Raw genomic sequence first — 17671 nt, forward strand, 5'->3', positions numbered from 1 at the left:
CTTGTCGTTTCAAGAGCTATTGTTGCTCGGGGCTGGGGGCCTCTTTGTTTCCTTTACCCTTTTCTCCAGGCTTGGTCACAGCCCGGTATTAGATTATTCAAATCATCTCGCTGGGCTTCACAGCTGAACTCCTGCACCGAGCGCACAGGCTGCGAAATCCCGAGGGCTCCAGCCCTTGTCACAAGCCCCCAGCCCAGCACAAAGCACACTGGTCCGTACTGGTACCCCCTGCCCAGAGCAAAGGGTCCCAATATTCAAGACAGTAACACCTCCAGCCCCAACCCTGCCATGCAAAGGCATCATTAAGCCATAAACCAACGCACCCAACACCAGCAGTTCAGTGAGAATGGGGGGGCTGCAGAGCGGTCACCCCTGGATTCAGCAGCCCAGCTGGAGCAAGGAAAGCCGGGCCCTCTGCGCTGTACATCCCCTGGAGCAGTGGCATTTTGGTATCACCACTGACAAGACAAAAGGTGGCAGAGTCCTTTCTGCCTGCTGTCCCAGCCAGCCCTGAGTCCTGGCGAGGCTGTAGCAGGAACACCAGCCCCTTCTTACAGGATGTGTTTGCAGGTGGTGTGGGGTAAGGGGAGCCCCAAGAGCTGAGCACAACACAGCCAAGAGAAATCTGTTGCTGTGGGAGCTGGTGCTGCCACCAGCTCAGTGCAAGTAGGAGACGCAGCGTCCCAGAGGGGCTTGGAGGCAATTTAACCCAGCCCTGCAATTAACCCAGTGCCCAGGACAGTCTGGGAGCAGAAAACACCTTTCCCGACACCGGGCTGCCAGAGCCGTCCCCGTAACCCGCAGCACAAGGCGAGCGCCAAGGGACTGGCAGAGCCTTTGAACGCCGAGGCAGCTTCCTGGGATAGCAGGGTGTAACCGCCTGAAAAGGCAGCTCCACAAGAAACAAAAAAGGCAGGGAAAAACCCCGTGCACCCACCCCACCAGGAGCCAAACAGGGAGGCCGCGTCTGCAGTCAGGGCTGCACACGCCTCTGCCGGCTCCCTTACAGCCGAAGCCTGGGAGGAAAAAGCAAGAGAACGGCAGAAATTCATCACCTTTCACAAGACAGAAGGATCAGTCGGCTCCTACCAGAGCCCGGCGAGGTTCCCCTCATTGAAAACAGGAAAGAATCATAAAAATAATTAGAGAGATTTCATCTCAGCCAGCTTATGAGAGCACTGACTTTATACACAACAGATTGGCAACAGCACAAAGATGGATGTGAAAGGCAAGAGCATTTGCAATGTCAGACAGATCAGAGACAGAAGCTCATCAAAAAATGGCCCAGGGCAGATGTAAGTTAAAAAAAGAGAAGAGGAGGGAAAAAAAGGAAAGGAAACGACCCTTCTGGAGATGAAAAACGTAACTCGTGCTTGTGACACCGTGATGTGCCCCCTCCTGCCTGCAGAATGGATCCTTGGTGAAAACTGTTCATCTCTCTGGGGAGATGTGGGTTAAAAAATTTCAATTACTGACAATTGCTCACTGTGTTTTGCTGCTTTCCACTAGCTCAGCTGGGAGCCTGGGAGCTGGTCAGCAGCAGGATTTAGGGGCCTGAGGACAAATGTCAGCTGGAAGATCCTCTGGTGAGCTCCTGGGGCCAGGGGAGGCTGTAATTGGAAAGCTCCAGGTGGCATTTCAGCAGAGCGAGCAGGGCTGCTCGTGCTGGGTTCGGCCAGCCATGCAAGCCAGGACCCTCAAAAGCACGATGAACAGCTCAACAAATGGGTGAAATGTTTTAAGCGGGGGGGGATGGGAAAGGACAGACTTCTCTAATTAGAAAAGAGGTTTGCACTTAGTCACCCAGCGCAGTGCCTGGGGCCCTAACTCCAGACACCGCCGTGCAAAGGCTGACAGCTTCTCTCAGACACCGAGCTGTCAGCCTGGGCTTTGTAACCAGAGACAGTTTCCACGGAGGAAAACAACCTCTGTGCTCCTCACCCTTCTACACAGGCACTTCCAGCAGGTACGGCCAGAGCCACAGCACAAACCCCTGAAAACAGCACCGTAGCTCCGGGGATGTCTGCCCCACGGCAGGTCCAGGGCAGCAGCTTAAGGCACTGGAGGTTCGCAGCGTTGATTTGACAAGCGAGACCAGCTCCGGTTCTGTGGGAACCATCGTTCAGAGTTCCCTGTTTCCAGGCCGCTGCCTTGAGAGCACAGCTGAGGAGCTCCCGAGTCTGGGGATGCAGATCCAAGCCAGGCTGGAGCTCCACGAGGCTGGATACGGCCTCTCTCAACTCAAACTCACTGGGGAGGTGACTCTTCCACGGCAGCTGAAACACAAAGGACAAGGACCAAGGATAAGCCGTAAGTTGCCATCTCGATGAAGCTACAGGGAGCAGTGCCCTGCCCCGCACGGGCCAGACACCCAACAGATGGGCACTGTAATCTCTGTCCCACTGCTCGAGGAAGCTGCTGAAAGGCCTCAGAAGCGGCACAAGCAGCTGAAACGCAATCTCCTGGGGCTTGCACCCTCCTCTCCAGCACGCCCAGCTTCTCCCAGTTATTCCTCTGTTTGCAGTGGGATTGAGAGAAGGGCGCAGCAGTGGCCTCATGATAAAGCGGGCACAAGCCCAAGGCAGTTAAAAACGGCGTTGGAAACAGCAGAATGATGCCAAACTGCCGCACCAAAGGGGGAACATCACTCGTCTGTGCCAGCACCTTCTCCAAGCCAGATCACAGCCAGAGCTGACAGCAGCAATGACACCAAACATGTCACCAGCTCTCGTGTTCTCTCTGGAGAGGTTTCCAGACAGACTGAGCTGTGTGAAAGTCCAGACTCAGAACTGAGCTTTTTCCAGAGCTCTCAGCACTTTTTGCACACTGGTCACTGAAGGACGCGGGAGCAGGCAATGCTGCTGCCCTGACACCGCTGCTGCTGAGTTTGTCCTTCCAGTACCAGGAAGGAGGGTCGAGGTTTTGGACTGGGCAGTGCAGGGGGACAGCAGTGGGGCTACGTGCTGAGCCCTCGCTCTTACAGAGCTGCAGGTGGGAGCCCACAAACCAGCTGCTGCAGGGCACAGGGTGACTCCGGCAGCGGAAGGGGCGAGCAGCCTCCAGCCTTCCTGCAGAAGCAAAACCCTTTTACTCCCATGACAAATGCTCTACTTGTTCCCAAGCCTGGGGACTCAGCCATTCCCTGTCCCCTTCACGTGGCAGCACACATCACGTGAGAGCTCAGCACTTGCAGGGAAAGAACGGGAGCCAGGGTCTATTCCGCTGCACCGGGGCAGTCAGCCGAGCCTCCTCCCCTACGGGGTGTAATTAGCCTCCTTGAAGTGGGCTGAGACTGGAATCCCTCAGCCCAGCGCCGAGGCCATAATCAGCCCGGCAGAGGAAGAAAGGCCCCTCCAGCAGTCTGGGCCAGGCTCCCATCATACATCCAGGCAACGGAAGGGCAGGTCACGCCATGAGCACATTTTAACCACTCAGTGATGCTGCTTTTGGCCCAAGCAGAGAAGAACCACAAAACCATCGCTATCTTTTCCAAACCACAATGGAAAGCCAGCAGCCAAAATGACGCCTCAAATCTCAGCTTCTATTTCAGCAGCATCAATTAGAGAGCTGCTCTTTTTGGATACTCAGTGGACTGCCAGCATACCAGCTCCCCGCCGGTCAGAGCTTGGCCAGCCCACCTGTCTGGAAGTGCATGAGACTGTCTCTGCCATCCCTCTGCTCCCCCAGCCTTGTGTAAGCAGCAGGGTCACCGTGTTGCATAGGGGGAGAATTTTTATGGGCTTCGAGTTATTTTCTATTCATCTACAGCTCTAGAGGGACTAGAATAACACAGAGCTTACATGCCAGGGTTACTCAGTACAACTCTGGTCACAAGGCATTGTGTCTGGCTGGGTCCTCAGGGTAGGAATCACAGTAACGACGCCTCTACTCACGCTTTACTGCCAGCAGCGTGTTCCCGTGGCAGCAGGCTACGGAGGTCACCAGGTATGGATGTGTCTCCTCCAGCTGCACCGGCCTCGGGGTTCCCGTTTCCTCATCCTTCCTGCCCAGGCGTCCCCTGGCTCCTTTCCCCCACGTGCACACCTCGCCATCTGCAGAAGCATATACACATCTTGCTGCACGCAGAGCTCACCAGCAAATGCCTCTGAGCCCCCCAGTGCAACCCTGGGCTGTCTCCAGGGTCTGCCTTGGCCACAGCATGGATTACAGGCAGAGGAAAGCCAGACCGTGCTGCAGCCCAGGACACGGGGGCTTCAGCCTCACCTGCTCCGATGGCCACGGTGAAGGCATCCCCACAAGCCACCACGGTGACCTTCATCGCCTGGAGCCCCACAACCAGGTGGGGTACACGGCTGTTGCGGCCCGAGTTGGTGCCCAGTTGCCCATGCTGGTTGCTCCCAAAGGTGTAACACTGGCCAGAAGCTGAGAACAGAGAGTAGAAAAACAACCAGCTTTCAACTGAGGATGCACTGAAGCCCCTGAAGCCCGTTGCTCTCTGACATGCTGAACATCTTGCTCCACAGAGCTCCGACATCATGAGCATGATGCCTCTTGAGCCTCTGTGAGGCCTCTGCCCATGGGAACCAGAGGCAGGAAGAGAACAGTGAAAATGCAGGTGTCCCCCTCGGGGATTTGGGCATGCACCCCTCACCTGTGACTGCAGCCGAGTGTGCTGTACCGATGTCAGCACACACAATCGGCTCTTGGTTCAAAGGGGATGACTGGGCACACACAAACGTGGTGGCCTCTTCCACCTGCTCCTCTGGGGAAGGCTCCTCTGCTGAGCTGATCCTATCTAGGCCCAGCTTGTTACACCTGCATGGGGAAAAGCACAGTTCAGAGCCGGCTGAATGCAGCCTGGTACAGACACCCCAGAGACAAATCCTGCCCCAGCAGCAAGATGCTGGGAAGTAGGATCACACAGAGATGTCTTCTAGAGCCTCCTGTTCCCTCTTCCTGGGCTGGACAGGCTCAGGAGGCTGTAGACAAGCTCTGGAGCACAGATCTTCACCTCCTTACCTGTTGTTCCCGCAAGCAAGAATCTGGTTCTTCACTGTGAGGACCATGGAGGAATCGATGCCACAGATGACCCTCTGAGCCTCATGCTCTGGGGGAACTGTGACCTGCTGGGGGGAGTTGTGGCACTCCAGGGTCCCCAGCCCAAGCCGACCTGGCAAAACGAGCAGAGTGGGACACAGCTGATGGCAACACACAACCTGAGCACACCCCCACGAACGATGGCATCGACATAGCTGCAGCAAGAGCCCAGCATGGGACCCATCACAAGGAAAAGCAGCAAAACCCAAAGTGCAGGGGCCCTGGTATGTGGTGAAGCAGCTGCAACTCTTCCAAACCCACCTAGCCTGGCACATCTGGAGAGGACTGCAGGCAAGCAGGGCCAGCGAGGGGAGTGGGAACAGGCAATGGAAAGCACAAGTCCTGTTTTGCAAAGCAAGATGTCTCTTACCATTATCCCCCCTGCCCCAGGCAAACACTTCCCGTTCGTTGGAAACCGCCAGAACGTGAGATGCGCCACAGGCCACCTGCACCATCTCGTAGCCCAGCAGGGCCTCCACAATCTTGGGCTGGCAGGGGAAGAGCAGCAGCCGTCAGCCGAGACCTCCCAGCCTGCCCGGCTGCTCCCATCCCTCCCACCCGGCCCCCCCAGCCTCAACACAAGCGCTGGCAGTATCCCAGTTTTCATCCAACACAAACACCAGAGAATTTGGTTGGTGGTTTTTTTTTTTCGTTCCAGACAGTCTTCAAAGGGTTTAGAGACTACGTGCACGCAGCACAGAAGATAGCACAAACATCTCTGGGGCGGAAGAAAGCAGCCAGAACAACAGTTTGGAGAGGGAATCAGTCGAAGGGCTGGGATTCGCCCCCCTGCTCACACGGGGAGTGCCAGGGGCTGTTAACGCACACTCTGAGCAGGCAGGGGCTTGGTGCAGGGTGCGTTGGTTGAAAAGCTCTTGTGCAGAGGAGCTGTGAGCTATCAGCTGCATATTCGTTGGGGTGGGGAGAGGCCAGGGTCTCTACATTTTGCCCAACTCCTGCTGTGACCTGCTGTTAGATCTGACACCTTGCCACAGCAAGCCTCATTCTTATTATCTTCTTCAAGTGAAAAGCGCCATTTGTTGGGATCTGGCTGCTGCTCCCAACTGGTCTCCCCTCCCCAGCAATAAGCGCCGAGCAGCTCAGCTCCGGATGGAGCAGGAACGAATGAGCCAGCTGACCACAGTGACAAATGGCACCAGTCCCTGGGCTCGGCTGGAAGCCATCGGCTGCTGCCACATCCGAGAACAGGCGAGGAAGAAGCTGGAAGGGAGGAATGGGCCCTCAGCCCTGGTGTTCAAGCCAATCGGAAACATACAGCTCTTCTTTAAATACTGGCTCTTTTGAAAAATAACTTTTCTCAGTGAACCCTGGCAGCTGCAGGCCAAGAGTGAAGCAGGCAGGTGTGTGATTGGAGGCAGGCTCCAAGCTGGGAGCCTGCCAACAGCAACCACAAGGCAGCTCTTGACTTCCCCCACGCTCAAAGGGATCATTGTGTAGGGGGAGAGAAAAAAGAAAGTGGCAGGTTGGGTGTTTTAAAACCCGCAGTGACAGGGAGAGGAGGGGGAGGAGGGTCAGATGCCAGAGCACGCCTGGGATGCACATCCCCGGAGCTGGGATGAGCCCGCTCACGTGTCACGAAAGGCACGATTCATCCTTTACCCTGGGGGGACAGCACGCCCACCACTGCACAACCAACCTGGCTTACGTCCGTGAAGTTTCCATGCCCCAAACAACCATTGCTGCCGCTGCCGAAAGTCATGATTATCCCCCTATCTGAAAAAGCAGAAAGAAGTCGTGTTACAGGCACACATGGGGTCCTGCAAGGCAGGCACAGCCTGTGCAGCTGGCCATGGCTCCCAGGACAGCCGTTCCGTTTGGACCTACTCTGATTCGTAACTTGCTAGGGGGGCCAGAAGCCTTCAGTGACCTTCCAGAGAGCAGCAGCCTCAATGTGCTGCAACAGCTCGGCAAACAAACAGCAGATGATAGGAGAGCGCTGAGATAACATTATTGCAGCTGTGTACGCAGGAGCTGCTAACTCCACTGTCTGTCAAGGTGTTAAATACACAGAGGTGCTCACCGAGCAGCCGCCCAGCTGAGAGGTGGCAGGAAACGCCATGGAGAGGGAGGACAAACACATGCCTACCGAGTTTTCCGGGTGCATATCTGTCATTTGGTGCCCTGATCCCCAGCAGAAGTGCAAACAGGGCTCCCACAGGACCATTGGGAGGGATTTGCTCCACAAACGCGGCCTCAGGCTGGTGTGTGCGCTCCTCTCCCGCTTGGAACGTCTCCTGGCCCACTCTGAGAGAGGTCCAGACCCTGCCTGCCTGTGCAGGAGCTCATGGTGACTTCTCTCCGCAACACCAGTCACCGCTGGTCACTGCTTGTGTCTGTGTCACACTCACAGTATGTGACAGAGAAAGGCTGAACCACCCTGACGCTCCTCACACTGCAGCCCCCACTATACAGGTCAGTTCTGGCTGCAGGTGACATCAGCACAGCCAAGGCAACAAACAGAGGAGATTTGTGGCCCTCCCCAAATCAGGCAGACCTTTGGGAACAAGGTGGCATCATAGGAAGACCATGCCTGCCATTTCTGACCCCCACCTGATGTTACAGGTCACAAAGGCCTTCATGTCACCCCAGCCCAGTGCTCCTCTCAGGTTCCCCTCTGATCTGGCTCCCCAGGCCGTCACGCTGCATTTGCAAAAGCAGCTGCCAACCCCAACAGGCTGGGACTTGGCCAGGAGAAGGCAGGAGGCAGCGGCTCACCTGTGAGGCAGGCTGTGAAGAGATCACCACAGGACACGTGTTTGATGGTCACGCCGGACTGTCCCTCCAGAAAACGGGACACAAACTGAGGCTGGAGCTGCTCGGTGGCTCCTGGGAGAGAAGGGCCTCCCGCAGCACCCATGGGGGGAGCCTGGCGGAGAGAGACGATGTCAGCTTCTGCACCTCTGTGCAGCAAGAGCGGGGTTGGAGAACTCAGATGAGCCCCTTCCCACAGGCTCAGCAGTGTCACCTACACCCTGGATGGGACTGCAGTCCTGGGGCACACAGCCGTGTAAAGAGCAGAAATGTCTTCTCCTCAGGAATCACACATCCAAGGCTTCCACGACCACTGCCTGCCCCAGGCTGCCCGCCACTCACCTCCCACATGATGAGCCGCCCCGATTTGGTGACCCCAGCCTTCTGTGTCCGCCCAGCAGACACCTGCACCACCTCGGTGTTAAGCATGGGCAAGCGGAGCGGGGTGGTGATCCCGCTCCCCCAGGTGTAGATGGATGACAGCGGAGGAGGGATTCCTGTCCTGGCTGAACCACCTCGAACACCTGCAGGTCAAAGAGAAATCATCAACACGGATTCCTGGTTCTCCTCAGGAAAAGAAACAACACCAGCCAGCCACGGGCTGCTGGGGAGCTCCCAGCCAGGGATGAGAGAAGCACATGGGGAAAGCTCCTTGTATTTTATCCCAGAATTGAGGGAAGCAGCAACACAACAGCTCTAGCTAATTGTTACCAGTGCCACCTGCATTGCCCTATGCTGGGACATCCCCCCTCAGTACCCCCAGAAACTTGATTCAAAGGTTGAAAACCCAGAGAGCTGCTTGGTCCCCAGAGTCACAATGCCTGTGGGCTCCTCCAGGGCTCAGAGAAGGTGACGTCTCTTAAATTCCTCTCTCCAGAAGCTCGAGTGCCTCCCCGACATCCAAGGGAAAGGGTCCTTCCCAAAAGAGCTGTGTTGATCACACCATGCCAGGACTCACCCCTTGGCCTGGCGCTGCTCACTCGTCCCCCCGTCCGGCTGTGGGTCACTGTTGGCACTGGAGCCAAGGGTTTTTCAGGCCTGCCAAACCAAAATCCAGTTCTTAATGTCAGCTCGGCCCCAAAGGTCCTGCAGAGCCCTGGATCACAGAAGGTCTGGGCAGAGCTACAGCATAAGCCACAGCTGAATTGCCTCAGTAGGTGCTTTGAACCACCTGAGAGAGGGGAGTTGGCACCAGTTTGCTTCCCTCTGAGCTCACAACTCTCTATTCACTGTTAGTGCCACAACAAGCCCACACCTGCCGTGGCCCCGAGCCACAGAGGCACACTCAGCCCGCAGTAGCTGCACGTTGGGTAACGCAGGAGCCGCACGGGGACAACACTCTTTTCAGAGCTCACAACAGAGACAGTGAGCCTGTCAGACGTGTCGTGGACTGTGGCAGCCCCTCTCAGGGGACACTAAGGTGGCAGTGTCACTTGCCTTCTCATTTTGACACTGCCCACATCAGTGTAGAGGTTCAGAAGGGGCCGAATGCAGATGGCTTGAGCCATGATCTCATTCAGCTGGGGCCGCTTGGAAGGATCCAGGTTCAGCATGCTGAGGATGAGCTGGCGCAGGTCAGGGCTGTATCTATCCGATATTGGGGCAAACGTCCCGCTCATGATCTTCAGTACCAAGGCAGGAAGATTCTGGAGAGAAAATGAGAGATACATACAGTGGCTGAGTGGTCAGAGGCAACGCCAAGGAGCAACAAGTTCTCAACCTGTGTCTTCACACCTTCAGGCTCAGCGAGAAGAGGGATCCAAGCACACATTTTCACCTCTGTAAGAGGCCACAGCTCCCTGTGTTAAATGTAAACCATATATCCCTCTTACCGCAGCTTCGAAAGCCCTCTTGAGGCTGGCGAGTTCGTACAGCACACAGCCCAAAGCCCAGATATCGCTCTTCTGGTTGTAAGGCTTCCCTTCACAGAGCTCTGGGGAGATGTAGCACGGAGTTCCCACAACCTAGAAGAGACAGAAATCTGCCGTGATGCTGTGAAACTGGGGCAGAGAGGTGGAAAGAGATAGGCTCAGTTTAGAGCCCAGTGTGCAGACCGGCTAGAGCACCATCATCCAAAGCTTAGTGGAGCTGGGCTTTTGTTCCCCGGTGTCAATGTCTGGCTGACAATCTCAGTGAAAAACAGGACAATTTGCCTTTCCAGAGACCTCCCTTGCACAGAGATTACCTCTAATTTTGCTCCTATCTGCATGAGAGAACCGGAGTCCAGAGCAATGAAAGTGATATAAATGTCTAGCCAGTTTAGACCAGGTGGGGAACGATACTGAAGTCTCAAGCAGAGAGAAGAGATTACGACAAAGCAGGACAGCAGGGCACAGGCAGGAATTCAGTTGCCAAATATGTGTCAGACAAGCCTGCAAACACCATCCATCCTCTGTGACAGTGGGAGGAACCCTGTCTACCCTCACTAGTGGGCCCAGACACCTCATCCTCTCCCAGGCATGGGGAAGCAGATCTTTTCTCACCTTTTTGCAGCCCACAGAGCATGAAGACATCAGCCCATATAAGCAAAGCAGCATGTGAAACATGGATGTGGCCTACTGCAAGTGGGCTACATCCAGCCTCGCTGCCTACAGCAGCTTCCAAGAGACCATCGTGAGACAAGTCCAGAATTTTGGTCAGTAGTTCCCTTGCAAAGCCAGGCCACTCACCGTGTAGGCTTTACTCTTGCTGCTCAAGATTTTTGAGATACCAAAGTCTCCGATCTTGACAATCATGCGATGTTTGTCCAAGAGGATGTTCTGAGTCTTCAGGTCACGGTGCAGGATCTGCTTGGTGTGCACGTGGTGAAGAGCCAGGAGGATCTGCACGAAGAAGTGCAGGATGGTGTCCTCGTCCAGCAAGGAGTTACAGCGCTTATGAATAAACTCGGCTAACGTGCCCCCTGCAAAGAACAACAAAGGGCTGTCGGCAAGGGTGGCTGCACAGGGCAGCGCAAACCCGGCCTAAAAGCTGGGGGGAATTAGCCACAGACGTCTTAAGTCAAGTGCATGGGAAAAAACACAGCCTGGTGGGACATGCAGCACCATCCTGCAATGCTCCCGGGACCGTGCAGAGAACAATAGCTGCACAGTTGGTGGGACAAAGAAACAGCAAGAGAGAAGTTACTGTTGACATAGTGTCAAAGGCAGCAGGAAAAGAAACGCTAAAATTACAGCTCTCGGAGAAGGACATAAACCTCGATGGCAGAACAAGATAAGCCTGTTCTGCACAAGAGAATTCTTGCAGTCCGAGAGGCCACGTGGCACTGAGAGGCCCCTGTTGAGAAGGGGAGGTCCAGGTTCAGGTCTCAGGCACAACTTTTAACAAACCCTCATGCAAATGTTGATTTCATCTTAAATTCCACAGCAAATCTCATTAGAAATCACACCTTCCCACACAGAGCTGCGGGACCAGCAGCGTGGCCAAGAGCTGATCAAGGGAAATGTTTGTGAAACGTAAACCAAGGGTGGATGGCAGCACACTTATCAGCGGCAGAGGTGTTAGGAATCTCTCTGTTTCTGACATGATTAGCAGGCGTAAGGCAGATCATCACAGAATCACACAGTGGTTGAGGGTGGAAGAAACATCAAGAGGTTCTCTGGTGCAGCCCAATGCTCAAGCAGGGACACATAGAGCTGGTTGCCCAGGACCATGACCTGTCTTTTGAATATCTCCAAGGATGGTGACTCCACAACCTCTCTGGGCAACCTGTGCCAACGATCAGTCACTTGACTCACAATCAACTTGGTGCCCACCAGGACCCTCAGGTCCTTTTCTACAACAATGCCTGTTCCGGACACACACGCTTGGACTCTTTGGTGGTCCAAGGTGTGGGATCTTTACAAGAACCACAACACAGGGCCACAGCAGCCCGACGCAAGGAGAGCTGAGGGCTTGGCATCCCCTGAACCTGTCAAGGAGATCAGGGCCCACCTGGGGCGTATTCCATGGCGATCATGAGCGCCTTGTCCTCCAGGAAGTTCTCATAGTACTCGATGACGTTGGGGTGGCTGAGCAGCTTGAGGACCTGGCACTCGTTCTGCGCCGCCAGCCGCTCATCCTTGCTCATCTGCTCCACCGGGATTTGCTTCAGGATCACCAGCTTCTGGTCAGCCTTGCGCAGGCACAGGTGCACGATGCTGTGGGATGGGGAGAGGGCCTCAGCGGTGGGGGGTGGACAGGGCCTGGCCACCACCCTGTGGTGACACACGGCCCCTGCGCCCCCCCATTGCCATGGTAACAGGGCCTGCAATCCACATCCCCCCCACGGGTGTCACACACCCAGTGCCAAGCCACCCTATCGCCATGGAAACAAACAGGGCTTGGACCCCCCCCCCGTCCAGGGTGCCACACGCCGGCTGACCTCCCCGTTGCCATGGCGACAGGGCCCGTGCGCCTTGTTGCCATGGTAACGCGGCTTGCGGCCTCCCACCCCGCGGTGCCACACGGCCGGCGCTCCCCACACTCGCGTTGCCACGGTAAAAAGGCTTCGAGATCCCCCCGCTTCCCCCGCGCCCGGTGCCACGGGGCCGCCCTCACCCGAAGGCCCCTCTCCCCACCACCCGGATCCGCTCGTATTTCTCCATCACCGCGCCGGCCGGGCCCGAGCTCCTCCTGTCTCCATGGAGACACTTCCGGGAGCCGCTACGGCGGCTGCGAGGGCCAAAATACCGCGGGCCGCGCCCGTCCTCAGCATCACGCTTGTAGGGGCTGCGGGGGGACGAGGCTCGGCCGGGAGAGCGGATGATGCCAGCCCAAGGCGGCCTGGCTGGGCCCCCCAGTTTCATGGGGAGCCAAGTCCCCTTGGGCAGCAGCCTGGGAGAGGGGTTTGGGGTGCCCTGGACCTGCCGCTCCCAGCCTGGGGGGTGCCAGCAGGACCCCCCGCACCCCCAAAGAGCGGCGGTGCCCGCAGCAGTCTCCTGCCCCACAGCCCCGAGTGTGGGGCGCACCCACCCCGGGGGGCTGTGCTACCGTAAGGCCAGGCACAAAGGGCCCGGGTCCCCTCCCCGCCCCCCCACCCCAACCCACTTTAGACCCCCAGGACCACGAGCACCCCTCGACCCGGCCATGGGGGCACCTATAGCGCGCAGGGGGCTCTGTGCCCTGCACACAGCGGTGGCTGCTCCTGTCCTGGAGCGGGGACAGCGGTGGCAGTGCCGCCCCCAGGCCACGTGGCCATGCTGCCATCTAGCGACACCCAGCCCGGCCCACCGCGGGGCGGGGGCGCAGCCAGAGCCCGGTGCCCCGCACCGGGAGGCAGCGACGGGGCAGGGCCCCCACGCAGGAACCAGCCGTGTCGCGGTGCCCACAGAACCGGCCTCACCCCGCTGCCATGCTGATGTTCGGGGGCACCTGCTTCCCCACCCTCGCCCCGGTCCCCCCCATGTCTCCGTGCGGGCTGCGGGAGCTCGCTGCACACACCCAGCCGCTGCGCTCACAACCCATTCGTCCACCATTTTTCCACGCCACGGTGGTTTTCCCGGTATCCCCACTGTGCCAGGCGCCACAAGCCCTCCAAGCAGTCCAGGACAGATGTGCACGGCCCACGCCAGCTGTGCAGTGGGGGCACGGATGTGCAGGGCACAAGCACAGCTGCGCAAAGCGTCGGTGCCCCCGCTCCCGTGCTGCCCGGCGCAGACGTGCCACGCCCCGCACGTGTGCAACACCTGACACCCACGCGTGCAACGCCTCGCGCGCACACAGCGCTCAGCGGGAACAAGCGCCACACCCCGCGCAACACCTGCCCGAGACACGAGCAGCGCCTTGCACACGTGCGTGCAAAGCCGCGCCCGCACACACACGCACACACCCCCCCCCGCGCAGGCGCAATCAAACGGAGGGGGCGGGGCCAAGCATATGAGGCGTGGTCAGACGGAGGCGTGGCCAGACGGCGGCGCGGCCAGAAGGAGGCGTGGCCAGAAGGAGGCGTGGCCAGATGGAGGCGTGGCCCCCCGGGCCCGCCCGCCCGCGCCGCCGCTCGTCCCGGCCCGGCGGAGCGGGGCGCGATGGGCCCGGGCTGGCGGGCGGCGTCGGCGGCGCTGGTGGCCGGCAGCGTGGCGATCTTCGGAGCGCTGCGGCGGGCGGCTCTGGCCCTGCCCCAGCCCGCCGCCGTGCGGAGCCGGCCCGGCCGCGCCTGGCGCTGGTGGAACCTCCTGGTCTCTTTCGTGCACTCCGTGTTGGCCGGGCTGTGGGCCCTCTTCAGGTACCGCGGGTTGCGGGCAGGGGCATGGGGCACATCCCGGCCGGGACTTCGGGCCCCAGCGAGAGCACGACCCTGGGCGCTGCCCCCAGGGGAGGATGCACGAGGAGGGCGGGTCGGGGTCCCCGCACTCCCCATCTCAGCGCCCTGCATTGGTACCCAGGCGACCCCCCCTTCCCTCCTCTCCCGCAGCCTCTGGCACTCTCCGGAGCTGCTCTCCGACATCCAGGACGGCTACAGCGTCTCAGGACACCTGCTGGTCTGCTTCTCCTCAGGTAAGGGGCCAGGCAGGGCGATGGCCGCGGCCACCCCACCGGGCTATGCCTTTTCAGCCTTGCCCAGCCCACCCGCCTGGGCTGAGCCCCCGGATCAAGGGCCGAGCGAATCTCTGTGCCTCCTGCTTTAACCACAAACACAGAGCTCCCAGGCTGCCAACCCCAGGGCCTGGCCGTTTCCCAACACTCAGCCAGGGCAGAGGCGTTCCCGGCACACAGTCACGCCACCTTCCCCCTCCTCACTGCTCCCCCTTACCACAGCGGGTGACAACGTACAAACCAGACCCCCTCAGTTCTTCTCCCTCATCCTGCAGGCTACTTCATCCACGACAGCCTTGACATCATCTTCAACCACCAGTCTCGCTCATCTTGGGAGTACCTGGTGCACCACGCCATGGTGAGTACGGCCCCCGGGGCTCAGCCCATGCTGGTTTTGAGAGCTACAGTGGGGCAAGCCAGAGCCCTTCCCTCTGCCTCGCCCTGGCTGTGCATCAAGGCGAGGGCGCCCGGCGGGGCAGGACGCCTGCCAGCGTTGGCTCCAAGTGCCGGGAGCCAGACAGGTTGCCGCACCGGGTGAGGGAAAGAGCTGGAGGCTGGTCCCAGCTCCCCAGCACAAGGAGGTGTAACTGGTCCCAGGAGAACGGGCTCTCCAGACTGGTTTTCCCTTAGCCCAGGTGCCTGGGGGGGCTGGTGCGATCTCTGGGTGGCAGGGAGCAGCACTGTGTATGCCCAAACCCCAGCGGGGACAGACACCCCTCCACAGTGGGGGAGAGCTGACCCTGCTGTTTTTCCCCCCACCATCCCAGGCCATCTCTGCCTTCGTCTCGCTCATCATCACGGGCCGTTTCCTGGTGGCAGCGGTGCTGCTGCTGTTGGTGGAGGTGAGCAACATCTTTCTCACCTTCCGCATGCTGCTGAAGATGAGCAACGTGCCTTCCCCGGCGCTCTACAAGGCCAACAAGTACGTCAACCTGGTGATGTACTTCATCTTCCGCCTGGCGCCCCAGGTTTACCTCACCTCGTACTTCCTCCGCTACGTGGAGATCCAGGGCCAGGGTGCCTTCCTCACTGCCAACCTCCTGCTGCTCGATGCCATGATCCTCATGTACTTCTCTCGCCTCCTCCGCTCCGATTTTTGCCCCTCCCTACACAAGGGCTCTGCAGGGAGAGACGTGGATGGTGAGAAGTTTCTGATAGACTGAGATATGCACACCGAGGGGGACCCGGGCTCTGGCTCCTGGAGGTTTTGGGCTCTCCAAACCTGCTCTGATGTGCCTTAGGGCTCACTCCCTGGCCCCGGGCCCTGCCTTCACCCTCTCTGTAGCCTAAAAGCTCTTCCCTGCTGGACCAGCCCAACAGCCTTGCCGAGCTGTGGGGATGCCGCTGAAGCCAGAGGCACAGCTGATGGAGAAGCAGCCCAAACCAGCTTCTGTGCAGGCAGCTGGGGGGCCAGGGCAGCTGTGTTTCACAGCTGGTGGCCTGAGAAGATTGCGAGAGAAAGGACAAATCCTTCCCATGGTGATGCTGGGTGTTACATGCATTAAAATCGGTCTGTTTACTGCTGCCGCAGCACATCTGGGCCAGCTTTTCTGTGTCAGGGGGGAAGATGGGAGGGACAGGGCCACAGGAAAGGCTGTGCCTCTGTTCCCAGCAGAGGGCTGCCAGTCCCTGGGGAGGGAGGGGGCACATTTCTGCCACTCGCTTTGTTCTAGGGACCCTCCAGGGATGCACTCAAGCCTGCTGGGTCCTGCCAGCCCAGCTGCGCTCTGCTGAGCCCTGAACAGTAAGACCCCATCCCTCCGACAGATGGGTCCCTCCATTCCTCCTCATCTGCTCTTCCAGAGAGCCAGGGCTGTGCAGGGAGCAGGGGAAGGGAGCCAGGAGAGGTACCCAGCCTTGCTGGGGTCCCTGGCCAGCCTGCCTAGCACCGAGGAGCCTGACAGGACTGTGTGACTCACCAGGCAGCCACGTGAAGTGGAGCTGGCAGGGGGAAGCCATGTGAGGCCACGGGCTCTTCCTGGAAGATTGCTGCATGCTCACATCCCCCCTAAGCGATCTTCACCAGCACAGCACAGCTCCAGCCCCTTGCGAGTGTGCTGGGCCCCCTCGTGCAGCAGCAGGACCTGGCTGCCTCCAGCAGCCCTCCCAGAGCAGCTGGGAGGTGAGAAGGGGTTCAGCTCTCTGGGGGAGCAGGGCCAGAACCGGCCCAGCCAGTCCTGTGGAGCGCTAGAGCGGCAAATCCTGCTGACATGACAGCGCCAGGATCACACCGGGCTGGCAGAAAGCAGTGGGGCTTAGAGGGACTCCTGCCCAGCCCCTGCTGCAGGGCAGGATCCGTCCCAAAAACCCCACCAGCAGCTCAGGCAGAGCCAGGAGCTGCGGTTGAAATAAGCTGGTGATGAAGTGGAAATGGTGGGGGAACCACACTCCCTCCAGGGAGCTGGTAAACACCCCACAGGGCTGGGATCCTGCCCGGGCTACAGATGGGTCAGATATTCGGGATGCTGCGTGGGCAGGGACCAGCTTCAACCCCCAACTTTGCCCCCTCCTCACTCAAAGCATGAGCAGAGCAGCACTTTCCCCTCAGCCGCACGTCCCAACAGCTCAGCCTGTGTGCAGACTCCATCTGCAACCACCCCACATAATCAAGCCCAAATCTCTTTCCCCTCACCCCAATCTCTACACCTTCCCCCTTCTCTCTCTGCACACAGGGGACACAGCTCTGCCGCAGGAGGTCACAGGCTCAGGGGACCAGCCCACACTCCCACCGCCCTCACAGCAGCATGGAAGGCTCAGGCATGACAAAGCTTCCCAAAGCGAAGAGCCTGGCTCCATCCCGTTCCCCTCCTGGCTGCCAGCCACAGCATCTCCCCACAGCAGCGCTGGCCATGCTGGTGCAGCCGCGGGTCAGGCCAGCTGCCAGCCCAGAGCAAGAGGCAAGCGCAGAGAAACTGAGCACCAGACAGCAGCAGCCACCGGGCACAGAGTGAGGGCAGACTGCAAGTCACACTGATGTGAGATCCCTCCCCACCTCCACATTGCAGCATGTACCTGCAGGCTTTGCTACAAGAGGGGCACTTCTTCCCCCACATCTCTCTGGGGGTGACTACAGCTAGGGGGGATGCACAGGGCTCAGGCAGACCCACAGAGCACCTGCTGCTGCTCATCCCCTTCCCAGGCTGTGCCCAGGCCATGAGCAGGAGGTTGGGCAGGTGCCCTCAACCCCAAAGACATGCAGAACATCAGGCCCAGGAGGGAGCAGGGTGTCCCAGGGCCTGGCACCACCACACTCTCAGCAGCAGGACCATGTCACAGACCTGTTGTTCAGTCTTATCTGGCCCCACAAAACCGGCCAACAGCCCTCGCT

The 17671-nt window shown here is 58.9% G+C and overlaps 2 protein-coding genes across 2 annotated transcripts; one reads left to right on the forward strand and one right to left on the reverse strand.

The window, feature by feature from the left end:
• Positions 1-1237: 1237 nt before the first annotated feature.
• On the reverse strand, positions 1238-12446 carry NEK8 (NIMA related kinase 8). The gene is made up of 15 exons (XM_065647170.1): positions 12370-12446; positions 11764-11969; positions 10500-10732; positions 9663-9794; positions 9268-9476; positions 8789-8868; positions 8173-8354; positions 7795-7945; positions 6716-6792; positions 5429-5546; positions 4981-5131; positions 4613-4776; positions 4225-4383; positions 3894-4052; positions 1238-2276 (listed from the first exon to the last, which is right to left on the reverse strand). Exons 1-15 carry the CDS (start codon positions 12414-12416, stop codon positions 2248-2250), a joined length of 2097 nt encoding a protein of 698 aa, XP_065503242.1. The 5' UTR covers positions 12417-12446; the 3' UTR covers positions 1238-2247.
• A 1339-nt stretch (positions 12447-13785) lies between these two features.
• Positions 13786-15839, forward strand: TLCD1 (TLC domain containing 1). The gene is made up of 4 exons (XM_065647245.1): positions 13786-14032; positions 14222-14304; positions 14619-14701; positions 15111-15839. The coding sequence occupies exons 1-4, from the start codon at positions 13836-13838 to the stop codon at positions 15504-15506; spliced, it is 759 nt and encodes a 252-aa protein (XP_065503317.1). The 5' UTR covers positions 13786-13835; the 3' UTR covers positions 15507-15839.
• Positions 15840-17671: the final 1832 nt, after the last annotated feature.

This window comes from Caloenas nicobarica, chromosome 17, assembly GCF_036013445.1.
Source record: "Caloenas nicobarica isolate bCalNic1 chromosome 17, bCalNic1.hap1, whole genome shotgun sequence".
In the NCBI taxonomy this organism is placed as follows: Eukaryota; Metazoa; Chordata; class Aves; order Columbiformes; family Columbidae; genus Caloenas; species Caloenas nicobarica.